The sequence below is a fragment of the Sorex araneus genome, chromosome 8 (assembly GCF_027595985.1).
Source record: "Sorex araneus isolate mSorAra2 chromosome 8, mSorAra2.pri, whole genome shotgun sequence".
NCBI classification, from domain to species: Eukaryota; Metazoa; Chordata; class Mammalia; order Eulipotyphla; family Soricidae; genus Sorex; species Sorex araneus.
This window is the reverse complement of record NC_073309.1, coordinates 9196305-9209878: the sequence shown is the minus strand read 5'-3', so window position 1 is coordinate 9209878 and position 13574 is coordinate 9196305. Positions and strand designations below refer to the sequence as shown.

General features: G+C 40.9%; 1 protein-coding gene across 1 annotated transcript in view; it reads left to right on the top strand.

Moving 5' to 3' along the window:
- PHLPP2 (PH domain and leucine rich repeat protein phosphatase 2) overlaps window positions 1–13574 on the top strand; it is a 74287-nt gene that overhangs the window by 12831 nt on the left and 47882 nt on the right. The window contains exon 3 of the mRNA XM_055145411.1: window positions 10386–10519. Within this exon, the coding sequence (XP_055001386.1) occupies window positions 10386–10519 (134 nt within the window). The remainder of the gene's footprint in view (window positions 1–10385; window positions 10520–13574) is intronic.

Genomic DNA, 13574 nt, shown 5'->3' with positions numbered 1-13574 from the left:
TCCTGGCTTTGTTCTTAGTGATTACTTCTGACTGGCTTTGGGGACCTTATGGGCTGCTGGGGATCAAACCCAGGTCGGCCGGCCGTGTGCAAGGCAAGCACTCTACCCACTGTGATATCTTTCCGACCTTTTAATAACTTTTTTTTTTTTGGTTGCTGTCACTGTCACTGTCATCCCGTTGCTCATCGATGTGTTCGAGCGGGCACCAGTAACGTCTCTCATTGAGAGACTTATTGTTACTGTTTTTGGCATATCCAATACGCATGGGTAGCTTGCCAGGCTCTGCCGCGCGGGTTCAATACTCTCGGTAGCTTGCTGGGCTCTCCGAGAGGGGCGAAGGAATCGAACTCGGGTCGGCCTCATGAAAGGCGAATGCCCAACTGCTGTGCTATAAATGATAATAATGAATTTCATTATAGAAATTTATGAAAATTGAAAAAGTATACAGAGAAGATAATTTTCAGTGTATATGGATTACTGACAGTTACTTCTTACGCTTTTTGTGGATTGCTTCTTTGATCTTCACAGTGGATCTTCTGAGAGAACTATTACCCCATTTTGTAGATAAGGAAATTGAGGGTGAAGATGTTAAGCATCTCAACTAGTAAGCATCTTTCTTACTACTATTCAGCTTGTAAATGGTGAAGCTGGAATTTGGAACAATTTTTTTTTAATTGTGGTATTGAGGATGGAACCAGGACTTCACACATGCAAGTCAAGTGTTCTGTAGTTGGGCCAGACTCTTGGCTCTTGAGCTGGAAATTGAACCTTGGTATTCTAAAAATAAATAACATATATTTTCCACTCTGTCAGAGTAATATATTTTCCCATACCTTTTTGAAATGAGTTTCTGTAAACTTTTGAAAAGGCATGAGGGTTGATTTTATTTTGGGTTTGATTTTATTGACTGCCTACTTCAGCTAATTTCGTGGTGTCAATGAAAATTCCCATGATGTTGATAAATTAAAAATTACAAACTAAAGTAAAAAAAATTGAGGTTATTGATGGAATAATATTCAGCTATAAGAAAAGAGATAATCATATAATTTGCTCCTACATGGGTGTCTCTGGAGAGTATCATGCTGAATTAAATTAGAAGGAGAGGGACAGATACAGAATGATTTTTCTCATATGTAAACTAAGGAAACATAATTAGGGAGTAACAAGTGGCTCAAAACAATAGAACATGAGAATTGGTCTAGAGAACTGAGCGTATCCAGTGGGGTGGGGGTAGGGGCGGGGGTGGAGGTAGAGGTGGGGTCTGAGGGGAATGATGGAGGATGTGGTGCTGGAACATAGTACGCATGAAACCCTACCATCAACAGTGTTGTATATTAGGATGCCTAATATCACTCTATTACTGTATCACTGTCATCCCGTTGTTCATCGATTTGCTTGAGCGGGCACCAGAAATATCTTCATTTGCCTTGTCGCATGCTAGTGTAGCCCGATGGCGTCTGCTCACTCCAGGAATACGAAGAGCACGATGAAGAACAACGTGCTCGGTGCCTAATATAAGAACATTTTTTAAAGTTGAGATTAAATGAATAGTTTTGAGTAGGAATCTTGGAACCAGAATTTGTGGATTCACATCTTGGTTATAAATAAACTTTATGCCTTAGCTAACTATTTTGTAAAGTGGTGGATGATAACACATTATAGAGTTTTCACCTGGATTAAATTAATTTTATATATTACGAAGTTTAAATAAGTTAATACTTGTAATGCAGCACTTCTTAAATTCTACTGTCTACCTTGGAAAACATGATAAAATAGAGATCCTGATTTAGTAGGCTTTAGTGGGAGCTGAGATTCTATGTATCCATTCATCTCCTAAACAATATGCCTCATTTTGAGTGGAAAGGAAATAAAGTATTTAATGATGCTTGGTACCTAATAAGTGTTTGGTAAGTCTTACTTATTTAATTTAGCTCTTTGAAAGTAGTATTGTGAGGACTAAACCTTTGTTACTATATCCTCAAATTGTTGATTTCCCTGGGCTGGCTTCTAGAAGTCGGATTACTGGGGCTAAAATTACCCTGAGCTGTTTTGAAACTATTCCTCTTTCCTTAATCTTTTTTAGTCATGGACTTGTCACTTGAATATAGTTGAAGGATTACTAATTCATAGAATCTCAGCCTTTGAAGGAGCCTTAGATCATCTACTCTTAAAATGACATCCACCCATTCTAAGAACGCCCCTCCTTTCCATTTGTCAGTGTAAGTTGGATCAGGGTATTTGACTGTCACAGCTCTTGGGGAGACTTAACAGCATTTAGAGGATAAGGGTCAGAGAGGCTTACTGTCCACAGTGCGGGGGGAGCAACAATTTTGTATAATAAATAATTGTCCCTCTCAGAAGGCCAGTAACTCCCAGTGGGAATCACTGTCTGAGACATTTTCCATTGCTTTATAGATGTGAAATAGACACCTGGAAAGTAGGTAAAACATGTACCCACAGTTGCCAGTGCTAGAGCTGTAATAGGAACACACGTGTCTCCTCTTTCTTCCCCCTTTCCTCCTCCTTATCCTCCCTCCCTCCTTTCTTCCCTCCCTTCCTTCTTCTTTTGCCTCCCTTTTTTTTCTCTTTCCCTTCCTTTCAGTTAATTTTTTGTTTTTTGTGCCATACCTGGCAGTGCTTGGGGGTTATTTCCAGAAGTGTTCAGGGGACCATGTGGGTGCTAGGGACTCCAGCATGAAAAGCATATGCTCCAGCTCATTGAACTATCTCCCCAACTCCTTACTCCTTAATTTATTTTTTATTGTGCTAATACTGGTTCACAGGAATGTAAATGTATGTGTAAACACCAAAGTGCCAATATTGTTTGACTGAGGTCCATTTAAGTCTGCTGTTCCTTATATGATAATGTTTAGCTTGCATTTTATTGAATTTTTTTTTATGTGATAAATGCATTACTAGTGAAGCTGGTATGATCGTTGCTTTCTTTTTGAAAAGTCATTGTTAACAATATCAGAGTGCTCTTTGACTGCTAGTATTTACTTTTACTTTTGTACTTAGTCATCACAGTGACTTCTGTGGTTGATTTATATGTTTGATTGTCTTTTGTTTTTATTGTTTGGGCCTCATCTCACAATGCTTGGGGGTTGCTGCTGGCTCTGTGCAGTGTCTGGAATCAGACCCGGGCCTCCTGCTTAGTGGTTGAGCTATCTCTGATAGACTATTTTGATATGTCTTTTATGATATGCTGAGAAGCAGCAAGATATGTATTAAAGAACTAAATTGGGACCAGAGTACAGCAGGTAGGGTGCTTGCGTCGCATATGGCCAACCCAGCTTTGATCCCTGGCATCCCCTATTGTTACCTGAGATCTAGCAGTAGTAAGCCCTAAACACTGCTGAGTGTGGCCTCCCCTCCTCTGTCTGCCCCCTCCCACATTAAAAAAACAGCATGAACGCATACCCTTGGGATTTGTACATTCTAATTTCAAGTCACTGACTTGGATCACTCTTAGAAATTACTAAAAAAAAATTCCCCCTTGTTGCTGTTTTTGTTGCAATGACCAGGAGATGACATGCTTTGTTGTGGATGCTGGTACATGTACTTCTGGGCCCTGCATTTACACAAGCTGTTGCAATACTGTGGAGCCCAGTCACCAGAGCCTCAGGGACCGAGCTGTGCACATATGGGTATCACTGGGCTCTAACTCATGTGCTCATGCTTGCAAGGCGGATGCTTTCAGCCACTGTTTACTGTGTGTCTGAATGTGTTTCTGCACAGAACTCACACATAGTAGGCATGTGCTATACCACTGAGCTGCATCCCCCACCCTGTTTTCCCATATTTTGATGCTACAAAAGTATGATGAAAATTCATTCTGCTAACCAGGGAGGAAGGAAAAGCTTTTTCTGTTTTCTGTTTCATAGCTCAATGTATTACTCACTAAATAATTTACTTTTATTGGCAGTTTTCTTGTTTTTACATGTTGATGCTACTGAAGTCAGCTTGCATTGTCTAGTTGTTGGCAGGTTGTCATTTAACTGGTATTTTTCTTTCTTAATATTTATTCCAGCACATGTGGTTTACTGCAGTGTAATAGTGTCAACAGCCACTGGAGTTTCCATAGATTTCACCAGTTAATAATGGGCTGGCCTTAAACCAGTCTCTTTCCTTTGTTTTTTTGTATTATTATTTGTTGTACAACTTAAGACAGTGCTTGCAGGGGACCATGTGGTGCCAGGAATCAGACCTGGAGTTCCTGCATGTAAAGCTGCACTCCAGCCCTCTGAGCCCTGCTCTTTAGATTCCTGCTGCTCTTTTGACCAATTGGCTACCAATTTGCAGGTTACGGCACCTCTTTAGGTTCAGGATTTCACTAGAATTATTCATAGAACTCAAGAGTGCTAAGACTGCAGTTACAGTTTCAGCAATGAAAAATGAGCCACATAAGGACACGGAGAAGGTGTTGTCTGGGTGTGTCCTGAATGTAGAATTTCCTTGTCCTCTCTCCATGTGGCCCTCTGTATCAGCTACGTTCACAGCCCTCCACCCCCCAGGAGATCCTACAGAACTTTGATAGAGTATTTATCAGATTATTTATTGGGGTTTCAGTATATAGGTATGATTGAGTGAATCATTGACTATATGGATCAATTTCGTATCTAACCCTGTCTGCTCCACCTTAGGTTGGGTTGGTTCTAAACTCCAGTACTTTACTGATCACTATCAGAGTGTTTGGTGTTTTTGGTGACCCAGCTCCACCTTGCATCATTGCATTTTGTAGCATAAACTCAGACGTGACCCAGGGAGCTCATAATTAAATAGACACACTCGTGACTTAGGTTATTCCAACTTTCCCAGGAACCAGGAATAAAGACCAGTAAGAATTTATCAGATAATAATGATGCATTAAAAATAGTGTAATTTTCATCTAATGGCATATTAGAGTCAATGAAGTACAGTAAATTTTAAACACTGTTTAGATTTCTTTCTATAAGTAGCATAAAGTGCTTTGACTTCTTTTCTACATAAATTATATTGGCTATATAAAAATTTGCTTTTAAAAATTCTAGGTTATTAATGAATAATTAATAAGCACTGAAATTAACACAGGTTCTGAACCTAATTTTTTTTTTTTTGTTTTTTTGGTCACACCCGGCAATGCACAGGGGTTACTCCTGGCTCTGTGCTCAGGAATGACTCCTGGCAGTGCTCAGGGGACTATATGGGATGTTGGGAATCGAACCTGGGTTGGCCTCGTGCAAGGCAAAATGCCCTACCAAGTGTGCTATCACTCCAGCCCCTGAACCTCATTTTTTCATTTTCAAAATAGAGCTTTGTAAAATGTACAAAGTGTCAGTTCTGAAACTGACATTCAACTGAAGGATCTTCATCATGACTCTTTATATTATCTTCTGTATAGTCAATTTTATGGAACCACCAAGCCAAGAGGGGGGCCCAGGGCTACGCCCAGCAACACTTGGCCAGCCAGCCAGCAACATCAGGGCCTAAAATGCGGTACTGTGCAGTTTTTTTTTTTTTTTTTAATTGAGTCACCGTGAGATGCACAGTTACAGAGCTGTTCATGTTCATGATTGGGTTGCAATCATACAATGATCCAACAACCGTCCCTCCACCCATGTTCATTTCCCACCACCAGTGACCCTAGTTTCCCTCACACCACCCCTACTCCTGTTCTGCGCAGGTTCTGGAGGTGCTCGGACCTCCAAGCCACACCCAACCTTGCCCTCGGACCTCCAGGGCTACAGCCAGTGGTGCTCTGCGTTGGGGGACTCCTGAGCATACAAAGCACCCTGATCTCTGTGCTATCTTCCTGATCCTGTGTAATTAATTTTAACGTTTGCACATATTACCTTTACATCACTAGGGGCTGAGTTTTAATCTGAATTTCTGCTGGGCAGTGTTAGGGTTTCTGATACAATTCATTATTCTTTGTATTGGAGTTTTATTAATGTGTACTTTCACCTCCCACTTTTATTATTTCTTATTTATTTATTTATTTATTTGCTTTTTGGGTCACACCTGGCGATGCACAGGGGTTACTCCTGGCTCTGCACTCAGGAATTACTCCTGGCGGTGCCCAGGGAACCATATGGGATGCTGGGGATCGAACCCGGGTTGGTCACGTGCAAGGCAAACGCCTTACCCGCTGTGCTATCACTCCAGCCCCACACCTCCCACTTTTTTTTTTTTTTTGCTTTTTGGGTCACACCCAGTGATGCTCAGGACCTCCCACTTTTAAATAGAATTATTATGATATAGACTGGAGCGATAGCACAGTGAGTAGGGCATTTGCCTTACATGCAGCCGACCCGGGTTCGATTCCTCCATCCCTCTCGGAGAGCCCGGCAAGCTACCGAGAGTATCCCGCCCTCACAGCAGAGCCTGGCAAGCTCCCCGTGGCGTATTCGATATGCCAAAAACAGTAACAGCAAGTCTCACAATGGAGACGTTCCTGGTACCCGCTTGAGCAAATCAGTGAACAATGAATGGCAGGACAACAGTGCTATAGTGCTATTGTGAAATAACCCTTGGAGCGATATTTACTCTTCCTTCATGTGTAACTTAATTGTGGGTGCTATTTGGAGCAACTTTTGACTACTACTGTGGGCTAAGAGCTGTTGCTAACAGTACCGTATTGGCTGATTTGGAGAAAAAAAACCATTGGCACATATATTCAGAATTGCAAGGGCTATTGTACCTCTTAGTAGCTTCAGAAGCAAGCAGACATTTACAGTATTCTTCATTGTCTGTCCAGAGAGCAGTAATAAACGTATTTAAAATGCTTCAGGGAATCTTTCATTGCCAAAATGATTTTTTTCATATACTTGTAGTATATCATTTTCCTTTGATTTGTGAGAGATTTAGCAAATAGCTCATTACCAGCTTGTAAACTTTTGGAACTTTAAGGTACCAAGATGATCTGTAAGCATGTTTGTAGCATTCACCACCCTGTACTCTCAGCACTCTTAAGCAAATGAGATATAAAGTTAGTTCCTCAGTTTACTTTCTTTTGCAGTTCTTGAACTATTTCTTTTTATGTTAATATTTATGTAATAAGAACAGATGTGGGATTGATCTTCTTTTCCCTTCTCCCAATAGGAAAATTCTTTTTTTAGGTAAAAATAAACAGAGTATTTCCAAAATCTGTAGGATCTTTTAATTGATTGATCTTATTTTATTTATTTTTTGAAGGGGTGCCACACTCAGTATCGTTCAAGTTTATACCTGGTTCTGTATTCTGGAATCACTCCGTCGGGGCTCAGGAGCAAATGGGCTACTGGAGATTGAACCTAGGTCAGTGCGTGTAAGGCAGACATCTTACCTGCTGTACTCTCTCTATGACCCCAACTATAGAATCTTTTTAGACCAGGAAATCTGATCATGTAAAACATGACAGACTAAGCTAGTAATGCTAGAGTTTTTTATCTGTCCTGAGTGTGTATTGATATTTTAATTTTTGGTATTTTTTTATTCAGGGGCTATTCTTGGCTGTGTTCAGGGCTGTGCTCAGGGGCTGTGCAGTGCTGGGGATTGAACCAGTGTTGGCTCCATACAAGACAAGCACCTTAACCTGGTTCGCTCTTGTGGTATTAAGATATGTAAATGTGGGGCTGGAGTGATAGCATAGCGGGTAGGGCGTTTGCCTTGCACGTGGCCGACCCGGGTTCAAATCCCAGCATCCCATATGGTCCCCTGAGCACTGCCAGGAGTAATTCCTGAGTGCAGAGCCAGGAGTAACCCCTGTGCATCGCCGGGTGTGACCCAAAAAAGAAAAAAAAAAAAGAAAAAAGAGATATGTAAATGCATTGAATTCTGTATCATAAAATAGCAGATGTTAGGTAGAATCTGTGTATCTTAGTAAGGTCTCTTGGATGTCTCATCTACTCATTTCTAAAAGACCCTAAAGGTCAACTGGCTCAACTTAATCCTTTCATCCGTTTGGGGTTACACCTTAAGTCAATACTCAGGGGCTACTCCCCATTTATGGGACCCATTTATGCCGTGCTGAGGTCCAACCCAGGGCTTTCTGGATGCAGAGAAAGCATGGGCTCCAGTCCTTTGAGCTGTCCTCCCAACTGGGTCCTTTCAGAAGTCTGAGAGCCCCGAGACAGAATGCTCTCTAGCTTGCAGTGAGTCTGTTTCTCACTGGGTCTGTCTCCTAGTGAAGGCTTGAAGGCTCCTCCTCATTTTCAGTCCAGGTCGACTTGGGCAGCTGAGCAGTGTTCTGGTCCGTCCTGTCCCCAGAGCAATCTCTGGTAAAGCTAATCCTTCTTGACATTTGAAGATAGATAGTTCTTTGTGTTCTTGGTCTCCTCTAGGTTGATCTTCGTATTACAGGATATTACAGAACTAATTGACCTTTCCAGGATATAGTTTATTAGAAATTCTGCTAAAAAATGCATCCTTCCTGGAAGTCTACCCATTGCCTTATGAAAATATTGCTATTAGCCCTTTGTGAATTTTAATTTTGGTTATAAGTTAATTGTTACTTAATGATGTTTCATTCTGCAAAGCTTATTATCCTTTTCTATTACATTTAATATTTATTGGTCTTTGTAGGCTTTTATTTCTTTAGTGATTTCCCCATGTAGTAGTACTGAGTTCGTTTCATAGCTGATGAAATCTGTATGTTAGAACTGAATAGCCAAAAGGATTTCTGGTGGTATTTTTGTATCTTTTTGGTTTTTTAATGTATGTCAGTATGGCTTCCACTCCTGAATTCTCATTTTGAGTGCCAAGGGAATAGTTCAGTGGGCTGGGACAAAGGATGCAAGAAACCCAGCTTTCATCCCAGGCACCATATACGGTCCCCTAAACACAGCCAGGAGTGAGTGACCCCTGAGCATTAAGTCAGGAATAATCCCTGGGCACTATTGGAGGAGGACCAAAACAAAAAAGAAAAAATTAATTATTTTGATACATTTATATGTAGCTTCTTAACATTTCCATTTTGTCTTTTAATTTTTTAAACTATTTCCAACTATGTTTTCTCAGTTGTTAACCATAGAATAAGCATGTTCTTTCCTGTCCTTTTACCAGGATGGAAGATATATCATTTTCTTCAAAGTTAATAAAAATCATAATTTCTCTAAATAATAATTTTCTCTAAACAAAAGCATTTTTTTCCCCTTTGGGCTATACCCAGTGGTGCTCAGGGCTCACTCTTGGCCCTGTGCTCAGGAGTCATTCCTGGTGGTGCTTGGGGGTTCATATGCAGGATTGGGGATTGAACTGGGGTCAGCATCATGCATGGCCTTACCTCCCGTATTGTTTCTCTGACCTTCAAAGTATTTTATGTCTGTATGGTTTTAAATATGCAGTGTCATTCAAGTCCATAGCATGACTATTAGACATCCTGCTTTTTTTTGGGGGGGGTCACACCCGGCGATGCACAGGGGTTATTCCTGACTCTGCACTCAGGAATTACCCCTGGTGGTGCTCAGGGGACCATATGGGATGCTGGGAATCAAACCCGGGTCAGCCGCATGCAAGGCAAACGCTCTACCCACTGTGCTATCGCTCCAGCCCCTAAACATCCTGCTTTTATCTTTCAGTCAGGACTAGGTAATAGAATGCTTTCTGGACGTTCATAGGCCACTTTTTCCTAATTTTTATGGAATATTCATAATATATCCTAGGACATAGTAACTGTATCCTGGGACATAGTTACTAGCACAAAGTCTACATTGCTAATTTTGTGTGCAGCTTATAAGTAAGTCAGTTGTGGCCAGATGTTATTTCTTATTTAATTTTGCTGCTTTTAAGTTTGGACTAGAAACAGGTAGAGAACAAACCCTGTGGGGGTTCCTGAGACTCTGAAAAGCTATTTGAGGTTAAAATTGTTTCATAATAGTAAGGTATTTCCTTTTCGCTTTCATCCTCATTAAGTGCAACAAAGAAGTTTTCTGCAAAAAAAGTTAAGCAGGGCTGGAAACAGGGCTCAAAGGGCTGAAGCACATGCTTAGTGGATAGAAACTAGTAGATGGAAACTGCCACCAGAAGAGACTGAGCACTGAGGAGCCCCAGCACTATTGGGTGTTTCCCAGAAATGGAAATGGGAAAAGAAGTAGAACTGTGATTCTTATCGTTTGTTTAATTTTGGAATATACGCTTCAGAAGATACCATTTGTATTAACAAATACTAGATGTTTTTTAAATTTAGAAATGAGAAAATGTTTGAAAATTCTTTATTTTAGTAACAGTCATCACTCAGTAACTATCAGCAGACATTCGAGGTCCTAAGGGCTATAAGGGAGTCTGAGCACAACAGCTTGGAGAGCCGTTTGTGCACATCGTTGTACGGTATTCAAGAACACCCTGATGACTAAAGGATCAGGAAGACAGGAAACAATCTTTTTAAAGTATTTTCATTACTTATCAATTTTTTTTTCTTTCTACTGTAGAAGACTGGACCCTACGGAACGGCCGCTTCAGATTGTCTATGATTACTTGTCCAGACTAGGGTTCGAGGACCCTGTGCGCATACAGGAGGAGGCGACAAATCCTGACCTTGGCTGCATGCTCCGGTTCTATGGCGGTAGGAGTCCCTCTGTGCCTTTGGTGCCTTTGTGGATCAGCTTAGTGCTTTAAATTGAACATTTGTGCCTTAGAATTTGAAAGTATTTTTATATATATATATTTTTTTTTTTGGAGGGGGGGTGGATCACACCCGGAGATGCACAGGGGTTACTCCTGGCTCTGCACTCAGGAATTACTCCTGGCGGTGCTCAGGGGACCATATGGGATGCTGGGAATCGAATCCGGGTCGGCCGAGTGCAAAGCAAACACCCTACCCGCTGTGCTATTGCTCCAGCCTCTTTATTTTTAAAATTTTTTAAAAAATTATTTTACATATGGGCTGGAGTGATAGCACAGCGGGTAGGGCGTTTGTCTTGCATGAGGCCGACCCGGGTTCGATTCCCAGCATCCCACATGGTCCCCTGAGCACCGCCAGGAGTAATTCCTGAGTGCAGAGCCAGGAGTAACCCCTGTGCATCGCCAGGTGTGACCCAAAACCAGAAAAAATTATTTTACATATATATGTATATATAAAATAGACATTTTTGCACTGTGGCGTACTGTACTGTTGCTGACAGGGTTTCATACTTAACACTTGACCACCTTTCATTCAGCACTACCTCCTCCTCCCTATTGAATGCTTCCCTCCACCATGGATGCTGGCCCCTCCCAGTTTTATCCCTTAGCCCCCTCAAGGGGAATGTTTCCGACTGAATACTAATTCTCATGTTTCCCTTGTCTTCGGGTATTCATTATTTCACCATTATATTTTTTTCACATCCCGCATATAAGATCATTTTTTGTTGAAATAGTAGTCCTTTCCTTATTAATTTTTTGCTCTTTTGTTGTTGTTTTCTAGTGCATTGCTATCTTACTGGAATTATTTTATATCTTTGCCAGAATCTTGATAAAGTCATGCTTTTAATATCACTTGTATTTTCAAGTTCCTTAGAAATGCTGAGCTATAGTTGGTCATTCTCATATATGACCTAACAGTTTGAGGGCTGCATCTCTCAGATGTGTGTATTGTTGAATTTGGTGCATTTTCAGTGTAGGATGTTTTATTTTTAGTTCTCTCTGGGTACAATTTTCCGACAGCAGTTTTTCACTTTATGCTTCAAATATAAAATGTAGACTTTTTTCTTTCTTTCCTTTTTTTTTTTTTTTTTTTGAGTCACACTGAGCAGTACTTAGTGGCTATTCCTGATTCTGTACTTGGGTCACTCTTGGCAGTGTGCTAGGAAACCGTAGGTGGTATTAGGCATTCAAACAGAGTCAGCCACATGCAGAGCAAGTGCCTAAGCCTCTGTACTATCTCTCCAGCCTCCCTATTTGGATTTATTAAATAAGATAATTTGTGAATATTATTTTTCACCTATGGTTAATTACCACAGCTACTGAGTACGATTTATTGAATTCTTTATTTTTATATTCATATATTAGCTAATTTACTTATTATCTTTGTTGTGTTAACTATATAATCAGTTTATAAATGAAAAAGAGAGAATTTAGGTAATTTTCCAAGGTTATGCACTTATCACCCAACAGTTTTGAAAAAAAAAATAGCCCATTTAACAACGAAGTAAATTATTTGTGTATATAGATGCATAGCCATTGACTTAGAGTCCTGTGTATCCTTGCTCAGTTTATTCTCTGGATAATATTCTTATTTTAGTTTTAAATTTAAATACTTTTAAATTTAAATTTAAATTTTTTCATTTTTATTATTTAGGTAACATGTTTATAGTAGTGTTAACATTTATAGTTTTGATGTGCAAAGTTACTGTACCTTCCTCGTGACCCAAGTACCCAAGCCCCTGCACCAGTGTTCTTTTCCCCTTGTTGGTTGCTGCTGTTCCACACCCAGCACCATGGTATAGGACCCCTCTACCATCTTATGTCTCTATCTATTTGTTTTTGGGTTTGGGGGCCATACCCAGTGGTGGACAGGGCTTATTCCTGCATGTCACAGATGAATGAATAACTCAGGGATCACTCTTGGTGGTGCTCTGGTAACTGTATCTAGGATGGGGCTGGAAGCGGGGTCTGCTGCTTGCAAGGCAAGCGCCTTAACCCCCACAGAGCCCCTATATTTTAGGTATTTTTTTTTGCCTCCCGCACAGAGCTTAGAAAGTGTTGGGTGCCCTTCCCAGTGATTTTTTGCCAATCTGGCTGATAGTTGAGTGTTCGGGTTAGAGGATGTGGTTCTGCGTGGGCCCTGCAGTTCTGGGTATTATCTGGGCCATCGTGGCAGTGTTCAGGTGACTCTAGGACTAAACCCAGAGGGACTTTGGGAGCTTCCAGGGCTGCATCCTGAGTGCTCCCAGAAGCACGTGTTGCCTGGGATCTAGCTGAGTTGGCTGCATGCAACACACGCACATTGATACCTGTACTTCTCTCTAGTTCCCGAATATCTTTTGATGTTACTCTTGAGACATAATATCTTAAGCCATTTTTTATTAAATCCATTTCAGAATATATTTTATCTCATTAAATTTTTATTCATGTATTTTTGTATGGGACACTCACTAACAGAGCTTAAGAACCTGGGGCCACTCCTGTTAGTTCTTTCCCGCACCCCTTATTTCCCCCTCCCTCTTCTCTTCCCTGTACACACTTTATTTAAACACTGTGGCTTACAAAATTGTTCATGATAATTTGTTACAGGCATTCAGTGTTCCAACTCCAGTTCCTCTACAACTGTCACTTTTTTTGTTTTGTTTTGTTTTGTTTTTGGGTCACACTCGGCAATGCACAGGGGTTACTCCTGGCTCTTCACTCAGGAATTACACCTGGCAGTGCTCAGGGGACCATATGGGATGCTGGGATTAGAACCTGGGTTGGTTGCGTGCAAGGCAAACGCCCTACCCGCTGTGCTATCGCTCCAGCTCCCGACACAACTGTCACTTTCCATCCACCATTGTCTCCATTTTTGCAACCACCCCTCAAGCCGCCCCTGTAGCAGGCCCACTATAATTTGTTTTATATTGCTTGTTGCCACTAAATAGCTAACGGGATGTTCAAAATATATTTCCACAGAAGAAAATATGTGAAAATTGTTATATCTCACCATA